This window comes from Oryzias melastigma, linkage group LG1 (assembly GCF_002922805.2).
Source record: "Oryzias melastigma strain HK-1 linkage group LG1, ASM292280v2, whole genome shotgun sequence".
In the NCBI taxonomy this organism is placed as follows: domain Eukaryota; kingdom Metazoa; phylum Chordata; class Actinopteri; order Beloniformes; family Adrianichthyidae; genus Oryzias; species Oryzias melastigma.
Window position 1 is genome coordinate 12,115,029 of NC_050512.1, and position 12,755 is coordinate 12,127,783.

The 12,755-nt window shown below is 37.2% G+C and overlaps 1 protein-coding gene across 2 annotated transcripts in view; it reads left to right on the forward strand.

The window, feature by feature from the left end:
- The window catches only part of LOC112137511 (monocyte to macrophage differentiation factor 2), an 11,246-nt gene extending 551 nt beyond the window's left edge, over window positions 1-10,695 (forward strand). The window contains exons 2-7 of one of the 2 annotated variants that reach the window (XM_024259865.2): window positions 5,613-5,694; window positions 5,863-6,023; window positions 6,095-6,169; window positions 6,246-6,347; window positions 7,519-7,588; window positions 7,664-10,695. In XM_024259865.2, the coding sequence (XP_024115633.1) occupies window positions 5,613-5,694; window positions 5,863-6,023; window positions 6,095-6,169; window positions 6,246-6,347; window positions 7,519-7,588; window positions 7,664-7,867 (694 nt within the window). In that variant the 3' untranslated portion in view covers window positions 7,868-10,695. Of the gene's footprint in view, window positions 1-4,785; window positions 5,695-5,862; window positions 6,024-6,094; window positions 6,170-6,245; window positions 6,348-7,518; window positions 7,589-7,663 lie in introns of those variants that run through there. The other variant, XM_024259864.2, reaches the window with a different exon arrangement.
- Window positions 10,696-12,755: the final 2,060 nt, after the last annotated feature.

The following is a 12,755-nucleotide window of genomic DNA, read 5'->3' on the forward strand; positions in this document are numbered from 1 at the left end:
ATTTTAGCATTTTGTCTGCATAAATTACTATTTTGTTAGCACAAATTGCTATTTTGTGACCACAAATTAGCATTTTTTCCCCACATTTTAACACACAAATAAGTTTTTTTGTCTATGCAAGCTAGAGTTTGTGTGCAGAAAATGCTAATTTGTGCTCACAAAGTGCTGACTTGCGCACACAAAATACTAATTTGTGGCCACAAATGAGCATTTGCTTTAGTTTTTTGTGTGCTCAAAAAAGCTATTTTGTGACAACAGACGAGCCTTTTTACTTTTTTCACATTTCATGCTCACAAGTTAACATTTTGTGCACAAAAGTTATCATTTTGTCCATAGCATTTTTTTGTGCATAAGTTAGCATTTTTTGCACACAAGTTAGTATTTTTTATGGAAAGCACTTTGATTTTAAAGTACTTTGAATTGTCTTTGTACATGAAATGTGCTATACAAATAAACTTGCCTTGCCATACAAATTGGAATTTTTGTATGGACGTATTTGTATGGAAAATGCTAACTTGTGCTCATAAAATGCTAATTTCTGCTCAAATTAGCATTTGATTACCATTTTGTGAGCACGAATGTGTTTTATGCTCACAAAGTGCTAATTTGAGAGAATGTTTTACTTATTTTTGCTAATGTCATGCCCAGGCCTCCGTACATTTGCTTTAGCAGACAAGATTGTTTCTAACTGCTGATGTGCAGATACAGCCAGACAAAACAACACTTCCTCTAGTCCTCTAGCTTGAATGAAAACTCGTTTCATACGTTTTCTGCAAAAACTGATTGATCAAAATAATTAATTAGTTGATCACACATCTTTATGTATACATTTTGGCTGCATCATCAATGTACTGCAAAACCTTATTTTTAGAGTTGATACTTGGAATACCATTTGTTCTTTGATTTCCTTTGAATCAAAATGAGTGAAAATGTAAAAAAAATGTTAATTTAATTTTTTAAAGAGCGTATAGCTACATATTCCTGCAGACACATTTTTGATTCTTAATTTGACGTATCCCTAATACTATTTTAAATATATTAACATTTCCCAGAGATTTATTTTTGTTCTTTTTGTTTTCACACCAACTATCTGTTTTTTTTTTCTTTGTTCACACTGAAAGGTGTTTTTTTTTTTTTTTTTTTTTTAAACAAGGAGAATTTTCAAAATAAATGCTACTATAGTCATTGCACAGTGCAGCAAAATGGAATGAAAAAAAAGAAGATATATACATTTAGAGTGAAATTTAGATTTAATACATTCTGTTTAAATCTATACAAAAGACTAGAAACAAATCTAACAAGATGATTTTTTACGGTTAATCTAGTTCAGCTTTATTATTTCTAAAGGCCTATATAAGTGACAAACAGATTATATGGAAGGAGTTTTGCTTTATTGAATAAGCAACAATGGAGAGGAAAACTAACTAAATGAAAGTTTTAAAAGAAACCTGTTGCTGGACCATACTCAGGAAGAATGATTATCTGCAATTTCCGTGTGGATTCTGAGAGAACGAGAAAGAGACAGATAAACACAAATAACAGCATATCTGTTATTGAACAAGAGGATAAGTTAGTGGCTGCAGAAATGAGACAACAGAAAGCAAAACAAAACAAAAAGGACAATAAGGAGATATTAGTAACCATGAGAGAGCACAGGAACATATGCCATAAAACAAAAGGGATAAAGGTTAGTAATTGTGTTATTGTAATAAATAAGTGCACAGTAAGAAGGGGAGGAAAATATTAATTGAATAACTGACCACAACTGATACAGTTTTTTTACTTTCAAGAAGGTCGGGGAGGAAGCAGGGCGAGGAATCTTAAAAATATATGAAATGTATGATGAGTGCAGGCTTGTACTGCATAAGATTGATAATTGCAAAAGTAGAAATGTGTGAGTGTGTTTAAAATCCCACTTTTTAATAACGATTATGTCATTTTTAGCCAAAAAAAAAAAAAAAATCTGTTATTTTCTGAGACATAATTTCTGCAGAGTGACAGTAGTCCATTAGAAATTCACCTCTGAGTTGTAGGCGTACCGGTATCGAGACTTACAGATTTGAGCTGGATACCAACTCAGGTGAGGAAAAAAAAGACGTAAATGGATCTATTACTCTGCAAATAGATGTATCAGAGTGGAGCTTGTGGCCCGCCATAGACTTAACGTGGCAACTTTTTTCCATCTGCTCCTGATTCACAACAATTTAAATGAATAAATACTCAGAAATGCCATTTAAATCTTAATTTTTTTAATTTTTCTTTATGTCCTCCATCATTAGAAAAAGTTAAAAACACAATTTTCATCTGAGTGGGTCTTTAATGTTTTTCTTTATTCCAAAAAACAAGACTGTAATATATTGTATAGCAAAATATTCATAAAATAAATGTAAACAATTAAAAACTACATACTGATGAACATTGATGTGGTTACAACCAGTAGTCTAAAACATTTAGTTTACAGTAAAAACAAATCTGAGATTTAAGTTCACTGTTGAAGGGAAAACTAAAGTCAATTTATCTTAAATGTCTTTGTGTATTTATCTGGTCTTTCCATTCACACTGTGACAGTCATCACAATCTCCCCACTAGTGGTCTCCTCCCTGTCCATCTTGTGTCTCTAAGCTTGGCCTTTAGCCCAACAGTTAGCAGAAAGCCATTAATGACCTGCCAGGCCAGGGACCGGCGCACGCTCTCACTCCAAAAGGAGAGTCACTCATTCAGACAGACAGACGGAGAGAAGCTGCTGTTGGACACAGGAAGTCTTTTATTTGGGGCAGGGCAGTGAGTTTCTGGGCTGAGGCCGATGGAATTAATAGCTCTGAAAGAGTGTCACTCTAAAAACAGCTGTTAGGTGAGAGACAACACAGAGGAAAGTTCAAAGACATGGTGAGACCTCTCTTTTGTGTCTTTTGCCTCCTATTATCACAGGATTCCTGTAGCAATGACAAAGTACAGGACTTATTCAGAGAGAGGAGCTTTTTATTGAGTGTGTAAAAATTACGAGGACCCACAAAGGGTCTAATTGAAGGATCTGTTCAAAAACATATTGATTTTTTTCTTTTCTGCTTCAATTTTGAAAAAAATTAGTGCATATTTCATTCTGGTTTTCTTGACTAGATCTTGACATGACTGTTTGCATTTGAAGAACAGGCACAGACAGGACCAAATCTAGGTCTCTTATGCAATCAAGCTCTACAAGATGCAGCCTTAAAGTAGAGAGTCATTGTTGTGGTTTATGTGTGGATGTATGAAGTCATCCTTTTGTCCATTTTCATTTAATCCTGGAGGAGATGAAGCAGCTGCAGAAGCAAAACAGAATCAGAGAAGGAGTTTTCCGTTGTCAAAAAAAAGACAATCCCTGCTCGGCAGTTTCCATGACAACAGTGACATCACTGATGTATGCAGAGCTACATCCTGAGCTATTATGTATTCCTCACCAGCGCTTGTTCAATCTGTTCTATGTTTAGAGTCCCCGATTTAGACTGCCGTGCACGTATGTGTTTCGTCTGTGCGTGAACATCCAAGCATCACTGTACACATGAAAGAAATCCTCCAGAAGCCTCTGGATGGTTGCTGATTGTTGCTCAGCAACAGTTGCCTTGACAACAAGTTGAGGCATAATCTGGAGCTGCTAAGCAAGGATGAATGGAGAAGTTATATTTTATGAGCAGCTCTGAAAAGAAATGATGTGATTATTAGAACTTAACTGGTTTACTGCAGCTTGCGTGCACAAACATAATGTTTTACCATCAATTCATTTAAAAAAATCCCTGATTTCTTGAAAACTTAAACTCGTCTTTGTGTTAAATTGGCTTCTTCCTTTTAATACCAGGATTTTCTAATTAGTTAATCTTGTGAGTATGATTGAGACGAGGATCTAACTTTGTTCCAGGTGTCCAGATTTCACTTTAGTGTTCAAGACATCATGATGTAAACAGAGATGGAATACAGTCGATTCTTAGCATATTAGTGAGCCCACTGTAGAAATGATGTGCAAAAAAAAAAAAAAAAAGAATTCTTTTCTATGTTTGTTCCGCTGTTTGTTCAGGCTGGAGCGGAAAATGTTGAGAAATTGAGTTTTCACACCCTACGAAAAACACAGTTCACCCTGACTGTCAAAAACAGACTCCCTAGAGGTCTTCAGTCATGGCTAAGCTCCCTTCAGCACAGCAAACGTGGAAAGAAAGTGACATTCTCTTACAATCAAACCTGCCAAACCAACTCCACATTTTTATAGCAATTCATTTCAAATAAAAAAATGCACAAAAACAACATTCTTGAGAAAACCCAAATCAGTGGTACAACATTCTCACTGTCAACTCATCATACATGGACGTATGGTTTGGGCCCCCTCTGTGCCACTTTTTGACATTTTGGACGTCCCCAACTTGTCGTTTTTTGATATGCTGATTGTTCATATCAAGGCGTATCATCAGGGCGGCAGTGGCTCAGGTGGTAGAGCGGGTCGGCCAATGATCGAAGGATAGGCGGTTCGATTCTGGCTCCCGCCAGCCAAGTGTCGTTGTGTCCTTGGGCAAGGCACTTAACCCTACTTGCCTCCAGTGTGCCTCCACTGGTGTGTGAATGCGTATGAATGTTCCGGTGATGGTCAGAGGGGCTGTTGGCGCATACTGGCAGCCACGCCTCTGTCAGCCTGCCCCAGGGCAGCTGTGGCTACAATAGTAGCTTACCGTCACCAAGTATGAATGAGGTGTGAATGAATAATGGATATACAATGTAAGCGCTTTGAGCGTCTGGAAAAGCGCAGATAAATCCAATCCATTATTATTATTATTATTAAATCAGGGGTCCCCAACTTGGGGGCTACAAAACGGTACTGGGAAACAATGCAAATGCTGATCAGGGGTCCCCAACCCTCAGGACATGGACCGGTTCCCTTTTGGAGACCCTAAACCCCATGGGTTCTGGCTAACAACGGGGAGTAGGATCCTAACCCTAACCAGTCTTTTCCTCTGTCCAATTATCACTAATTACAACCTTACCCATTGAAACCCTTACCCCCATGACTATCTAACAGCCCCGCACACATATATACATTTAAATTTGACTTCACTGTAATGGAGGGCCCTGCAGCCCTGTCCCTGGGGGAGGGGGGTTTTATGGAGTGTGCACTAGATCCTGGCCTCCAATGGAGTGTAGTGTCCGATTGCTTTCCTTCTAACCCATTACCAGTACCCTAACTGTGTCTGCATCCCTGATTCAATGGGAACAACCAGCACATTTAAAAAACAGCCATATATGTTATAGGAGTGAATGTGTAGTACAGTCAGCTTAAAAACTGTGTTGACAAATTCTGCTCAGTTTAATTTCATGAAAAAAATATTTTGAGAATCAAATCTCATCCTATTTGTTGTAGGAAGCAAGAAGTAAAAAGGTTGCAACAAACGTTTCTATCTCATTACCCGTATAACAAGAACTTCAGGACCAGAAGTTGCTGCACATGTTCAGACCTGCATTTGCATGATTTTGACATGTTATCAGTTCACTTAGTATGTAGACAAACTATAGGAACAAACTATGAACAAACTCTATCTATCACTTCAGATTTTTGGGGTTAAGATGCTGGATTTGGACTCATTTTTGTGTTTCAGATTTATGAACAAACGCGTTCCTTCTAACAAGAGATACCAGCCCACGGAATACGAGCATGCAGCCAACTGTGCGACGCATGCGGTGAGTGTGCACTTAAGCATGCATCACAGATGAAGTGCTCCACTCAGGGAAAAATAATCAATAATGATAAAGGAAATGAACATGCCAGAAGGATTTTGAAAATGTTTTTGCAGTCCAGGCTGCAGCCGCTTGCCTCTCTGATCTCACTCCTGATGTGACATCTTTCAGTTGTGGATAATCCCCAGCCTGCTCGGCAGCTTGCTGTTGCATTTCTGGTCGGAGGACCAGTGGGAGCGACTGTCAGCCTGGGTGTATGGGGCGGGGCTCAGCTCGCTCTTCATCATCTCCACCCTGTTCCACACTGTGGCCTGGAAGAAGAGCCATCTACGGTACCCACAAACCCAGCTGACACATTCTAAATCAAATGCCTTTTTGTGTTAAACACAGACGCTTTCTGCAGGTCTGTGGAGCAATGTTTCCACATGTGTGACAGGATGGTCATCTACTTCTTCATTGCTGCTTCCTACGCTCCCTGGTAAACAGCCTCTTAAGTGGGTAACTAGCCTCCATCCATGCTGCAGCTCTGATTACAGCTCCACCTTCATGTGTAGGTTGAACCTGCGGGAGCTGGGGCCATGGGCATGCCACATGCGCTGGCTGGTGTGGGTCAAGGCGTCTTTTGGAACCAACTACGTTTTCTTCTTTCATGAGAGGTTTGCTCCAGTTTCACACTTCTAAGTCTGCCAAGTGACATTTTCTTGGTTTTTTGTGATAATCTGATGCTTTTAATACTACAAGAACATCCTGTGTATGACTGATTTACTTTCTTTCACATCCAAACACATCTTTAAACTACTTCTACAGCCTAAATCTTCTCTGAAAACATTTTAGTTTTGCTTTTGTCTCACATTTTGCGCTTTATACATAGAGGGGAGATGCAGTACGGAAAGACAAACACCTCTGCATGAGGGAAAACAGTGGAAGCCACACAGGAAAATCTGGTGTACCTTCAAAATGCAGCTTGGAAAACATATCAGCACTCCTACATATTCAAAAAGTTATTTTCTTTGTTTTTGCTGATAGCTAAAATAACTCTTATAATTATAAGCCTGTTTTATCTAATCTAATTACAGGTTAATGTTGCTTTAAAATGACCATACAGACTGTAAGTTAAAAAAAAGAGTATTTTTTACAGTGTGCCGGCGTTTACAAAACATAAATATTACACTGAGTTTTTTTACTACAATATTTAAAGTATTTTATCAGGGAAAATTCATGTGCGCTCCCTTTTTCACAAAAAAGTATTTTCCTGAGTCATTTTTAAGTTCTGATTGTACTTTCAAAGGAACATTTTAGGTATTTTTCTAACTTTATTACTTTACATCAGGGGTGTCAAACATACGGTCCTAATCCAGCCTAGTAACGAAGAGAAAAAAATATAGAAAAAAGCAAGTTTCTAGTCTATTCCTGTTGCGAGTTTTGTCAATAAAGAAATGACTGCAATGGGCAATTACGCCACTAGGGGGAGCAAAGGAAACGCAAGACCAGCCTAACAAGAGAAAAAAAAAAAAAAACACAAACAATGAAATAAGTGATTTGGATACTAGGTTGGTTGAGACTATTTTGCTATTATGTTACTGGTCCGGCCTATTTGAGATCAGATGGTTTGAATCTGACCCCTGAACCAAAATGAGTTTGACACCCTTGCTTTACATATTTTTACATTATAGCGTAGGATTTAAAAAACATGTTATTAAGGAAAATGTATTTGATCTCACTTTGAGGATGAAATGTTGTTTCATCATACACATGAAATAATTTTTTTAAAACATTTTCTTGGATTTTAGTTGGCAAGCATTTTTTTCTGATAGATTTTATTTTCAGGTACAAGCTCATGGAGTTGATCTGCTACACGGTGATGGGGCTGTTTCCTGCCCTGGTCATCTTCTCAATGGTAAGATGGATCTTTTTTTTTTTTTTTTAATTGTAGTAAAAACTGCTCCATATTAACTCGATGCGTCTCCTCCAGTCAGAGCAGTCGGGGTTGTGCGAGCTGCTGGTCGGCGGAGCCTGCTACTGCCTTGGTATGATCTTCTTCAAAAGTGACGGCATTGTTCCGTTCGCTCACGCCATTTGGCACCTGTTTGTTGCCATGGGAGCAGCCGTGCATTACTACGCCATTTGGAAGTACCTCTATGCCGCCACGCCGTCTCAGGTCCAGACCGCCAGGTGACATCAGTGTTGACCTCGTGTGAGGCGACTCCTGGGGTTGGACTGCTTTTTGGTTCAAGCTAATTCAGGGGTTGCTTCATCTGGAGGCTTTCAGGGTGGGAGAGTGCTCGCCATGGGCCCTCATGAGAATAAAACTGCCGCTGCATTCAGGTGACCTTTGTCAGCTCATAAAGTCTTCGAAATTCTACTTTTAACATTAAGGTTTCTTCCAAAAACCTGCTGAGTTCAGCACTAAAACTAAAAACATCAAACTGACTTTTTTTTAAAAGACCCACTCTAATCATCTTTGAATCTTTTGTAAAAGCATTTGCAGTGGGCTTTTGATTACAATTAGGCCATTTTTAGTAAAAAACAAAATAAAAATTTATTTTTTTAGGACACAGTTTCTGCATAGCAACAGGAGATCATTAGAGTAACCCCGCCCCCATTTCCTGTCATCCATCTGTTGACATGTTCTACTGCTAGCTTACAACCCCTCACAACCACAACATTAAAACACCCAAAACAGAATTTTCATCAGACTGGGTCTTTAAATAGTTTCATTGTATCCTTAAAAAAATCTCACAGAAGAACAAAGACTTAAACTTTTTAAATTTGGCAAAAACGTATAAAATAAACATGTGGAATGTTAACAAGAAAGCAGACAAAGTCCTTTATGATGACAGTTATCTTAAAAATGAGCTTCTAATGCAGGAATATGAAAAAAACAAAAGCAAAACTTTAAAATGACAAAACCCTGAAAAAAAACCCAAATAAACCTAAAATCGAATTGAGATTTAATTTTGTGAATTTTGGAAGCAGTTCTTGCAGCCAGGCAGCATTTCAGCCATTTGTTTTTGCCTTTACAAATGTGCCTACAAACTCTGCTTTGCAGCCTTAGGATATAATTTCATGATTTACCTTAAATTTAAAGATTAAATTATTTCAAGTACTCTGAGACTTTATGAGCTGAAGAGGTGGTTTGAAGGCATCATGGGAAGTGCACCATAAACACAGCCCTGCTGAATTTGAATATAAAATCACAAGATTTCCCAGGAATTCTGTGTCATTCCAGAGATCCTCCGTCTGCCCGTCCATGGAGCATGTCCAGATTCAGCATTCACAGGCTGAAGAGTCGGCATTATCTGAGTGTCAGGAGGAGAAAATGTTTACAATTAGCTGCCTTGACTATCGTCAGTCCTTTTAGTATCATCCTTGTTGAAAGTGTTTGTGCACTTATTACACATTTTGAGCTTAAAATCAGAATTTAGCGCTCCGGTTGGAAGTGTTATTGCTGTCAAATTTATTATCCAGGCTGTCGAGACAGTTTGTTTTGAACAAAAGCTGCTTCAGTTGGTGATCACACTCAGTTTCATGACTAGAATGGTGAAGTTTTTATGTTAAATATCCATAATCTTGAAGGCTTTATCTGTGCTCGTCTGCAGTTATTCACAGCTCAGAATATCAAGCATATTTACTGAATCCTAATATTATAGCGCAGTTCATAAAGTTTAGTGAGTGAAAACGCCATCTGAACAGTTTAAACAGTATTTATCAGCTGTACAGTCTATGTTTATTAAATCTTTTATTTTAATGTATTTTAATGTTCAAAATAACAGAAACGATTTTGCTCATCCTCAAAGGAGAACCAAAATCCGACTTAGCACTGCCAAAAAAACAAACAAAAAAACAAGATGACTCCCTCTGGGAGGGAGGCTGAAACTTGGATCAGAGCAAAGGCATCTCAGGTGTGTGTATTTGTGTTTGTATTCGATTCGACACCCGGGAATCTAAAGCCTCCGATTGGCTTCGCCGATGTTTACACGTTAAGCACATGAACACTTCAAACAAGTTGTCTTAGTCCTGAATGGAGCCAGAGGTGAGAGGACACTCGTTTCACTGCCAGGATCAGAACTATTTTAGACTTGAAAGAACACAAATCCACAGATGAGCATCAGTCACGCTGGTCTGGTTGTTTAGGTGCTGATGCAGGTTTACGTTGACTCTGCACCCGTCCTGACTCACTACTCTGAATGAAGCACCTTTTTTTGTTTGTTTTACATATTTGTGTATATTTGGAATATAAAGATCAAAAGAACACACCTTTAGAGGAGGAATGACAACTGATATCAAATTCAAAGAGGTTATAATATGTAACCAGAAAGAGACACTATGCTAGACACAAAAACAAATCTTTTATTGTTAAATTTTCACCAAAACAACAAAAATCTTATAATTTGTTTTTCTCTTTTTAATTCATTAAGTATTAGAGTTAAAGAAAGTTAAGATTCAGAAATGATGGGATGGAGACCACAACTTTATTTTTTTTTTAGCTCTTTCATTTTTAATGTTATGCCAAAGTGGTGGAGACAAAGCAAATTAAAACATAATTATGTGTATGAATGCAATTACAGTGAATAGAACATGCAGAAAAAAAGTTGTCTTGTCACTTTTGCACCCCCAAAAATTTAGGTTTGTTTATTCCTTCATGTCAAAATATTCTAATTTGGGAGACGCAGAAGTAGAAAAATGAGAATAAACATGATCTGTATGGTAATGAAGAAGTTGATTTGATATTTTCGTCGTATTTAAAATAAAACATTTTTATTTTAATTTTTTTTATTTAGCTGCACATCAGGTATTTCTAAACTATTTATAAACGGTGACTGCTTGCAGTTCACTTTTTGTTCTTTCTAGATGAATCGATTGATGTATGAATTCTCATAATATTCATATTCATATTAAACTGGTTTGTCTGTGGTACTTTTTTGTGCTGTGAAAAGCTGAAATGATGCCAACATTGCTTCTATATTTTCTATTTTGATTGTAATAAAAATGCTTTTTCTTGCAGTAAGTTGTTGCTGTTGTCATTTTGTAATGTTGTTTTTATTGCAACCCAAAAGAAACAGATTGTTTTATTATAAATTTAGTGTCAAAGCACTAAAAACTAAAACTAAAACTGCCTGAAATGTTTTTGAAAGTATACTGGAAAAATAACAGTTTTTATTTCTTTACATTAGAGTTATAGGTTAGAATACATGACAATAATATCTGAACATTGTGAAATACAACATTCAACTCAGCTAAATTTGTCTAAATAGTCCTCAGGACAGTGATTTATGAAAAGTCTGGTTTGAAACCTGCATGCTAAAGGGATTACGGAAAACAGAGTCCTTACACTGTTAATTACTGACAAAAGATTATTCACCATGGAAATCTAACAGTGACAAAATCCCTGGATAGATAGGAGTTGTTACTGGAAAGAGTTCATCATGACTTCCTCTGACTAACACTTTCGTACACTTGTGTTGCAGCTCATTTACAAATGTTTCTAAACTTTTTACTCGATCCAGCAAAGAGCTGGCCTTCATAACTATCAGTTTCCATCTCATCTGGAACGACTTAACATTTGATGAGATTTTCAAAGTAAAAGAAGAAAACTCATCAAAACATTTTATTGGATTCGGTTCAGTTGTTTTTTCTCAAAGTGCTTCCACTTTTTTGTAAATAAATTAAACAAAATGACTGTGTAAATGAATAATATATAACCCAAAATTTAAAACACCATGAAAAAGTGTATTAATTTCCAAATTTAAAAAAAAAAATCTTTCATAGAATATAGATTCAAGGACCACTGTTTTATTAATTTCAAGTAGTTGTTTATTTTTACATAAATTTTGGTTTCTTCTCATAAAACTCACGAAAACAGGATTTCAGAAAATTAGAATACTATGGAGACATCACCATTTACTACTCAGTTTTTTCAAAAAGACAAAGATTATGATTACATCAAAATAAAGTGTTTTCAAAATGATTTGTCCATCTTCAAAACTTCATTTTTAGGTTCAGGGTCCAGGTCCCTCTGGAATCTGAAATCTGCATCTCCATCCAGACCCTGAGCAGAAGGAATCATGAAGTCCTCTAGAACATTCTGCTAGACTGTTGTAGTGATTTTGGATTGGAGAAAATAGAGTTTACCAACACCAGGGCTGGACATTTCAGCACAAATCATGACGATTTCACATTTTACTTCCAACAAGTTGGGTTCTGCCCCTCACCAATCTTCCTCTAAACTGTTGGACCTTCATTCCCAAATTAAAGATACTTTACTTTCATCAGAAAACAGGATCTTGGACCACAGGTCAACAGTCCAGTCCTTCTTCTCATTGGTCCAGTTGAGATGTTTCCTCCATTGGCTCAGAAGTGTCTTGACTCCATGAGCCAGACAGCTGCAGCCCATTTTCTGAATGCGTCTGAATTTGCTGGTTTTTGAAGATGTTCCTCCACCTCATTCCACCCTTTCTGGATATCTGCAGGTTCTAAAATCTTGTTCTTTTGATGATCCGCTGATCTCTTTAGCTGGAGCATCTTTTCCTGACACACTTCCCATTGTTCTGTTTGGACACCGTGCTCTGCGAGCAGCTAGCCTCCTTAGCTATGAACTTCTGTGGTTTACCCAGACTATGGAGGGGATCGATGATGGTCTTCTAGATAGTTGTCAAGTCTGAAGTCTTCTCCATATTGAACTGAGACAGTTGAATGGAACCAATTAGACATCATGGGAGCCTGCACAGATGCCTTGAGTTTAGATGACAACTAGGGGAAATTAGTTTAAAACATGCAAGTCTTTTAAAACCTAGACAGAAGAATAAATAAATAAATGAAACATCCTGACCTACACTCCAGACTGGGTGGTGGCTGTAGTGCATAGTAGGGCCAATCACCAATAAACCACAGAATAAGAAGAATGGGAAAAAAGTCAGATTTCTCCAGAGTATTTTTTGAAATCCAGTTTTTGTGGGTTTAATAATGAGCCGAAACCCAATTTATGTAAAAATAAACAAATAAATGCTTGAAATTGGTGGGCCCTGAATCATATTTTTTCGTTGAAAAAAATAAATAAATAAAAA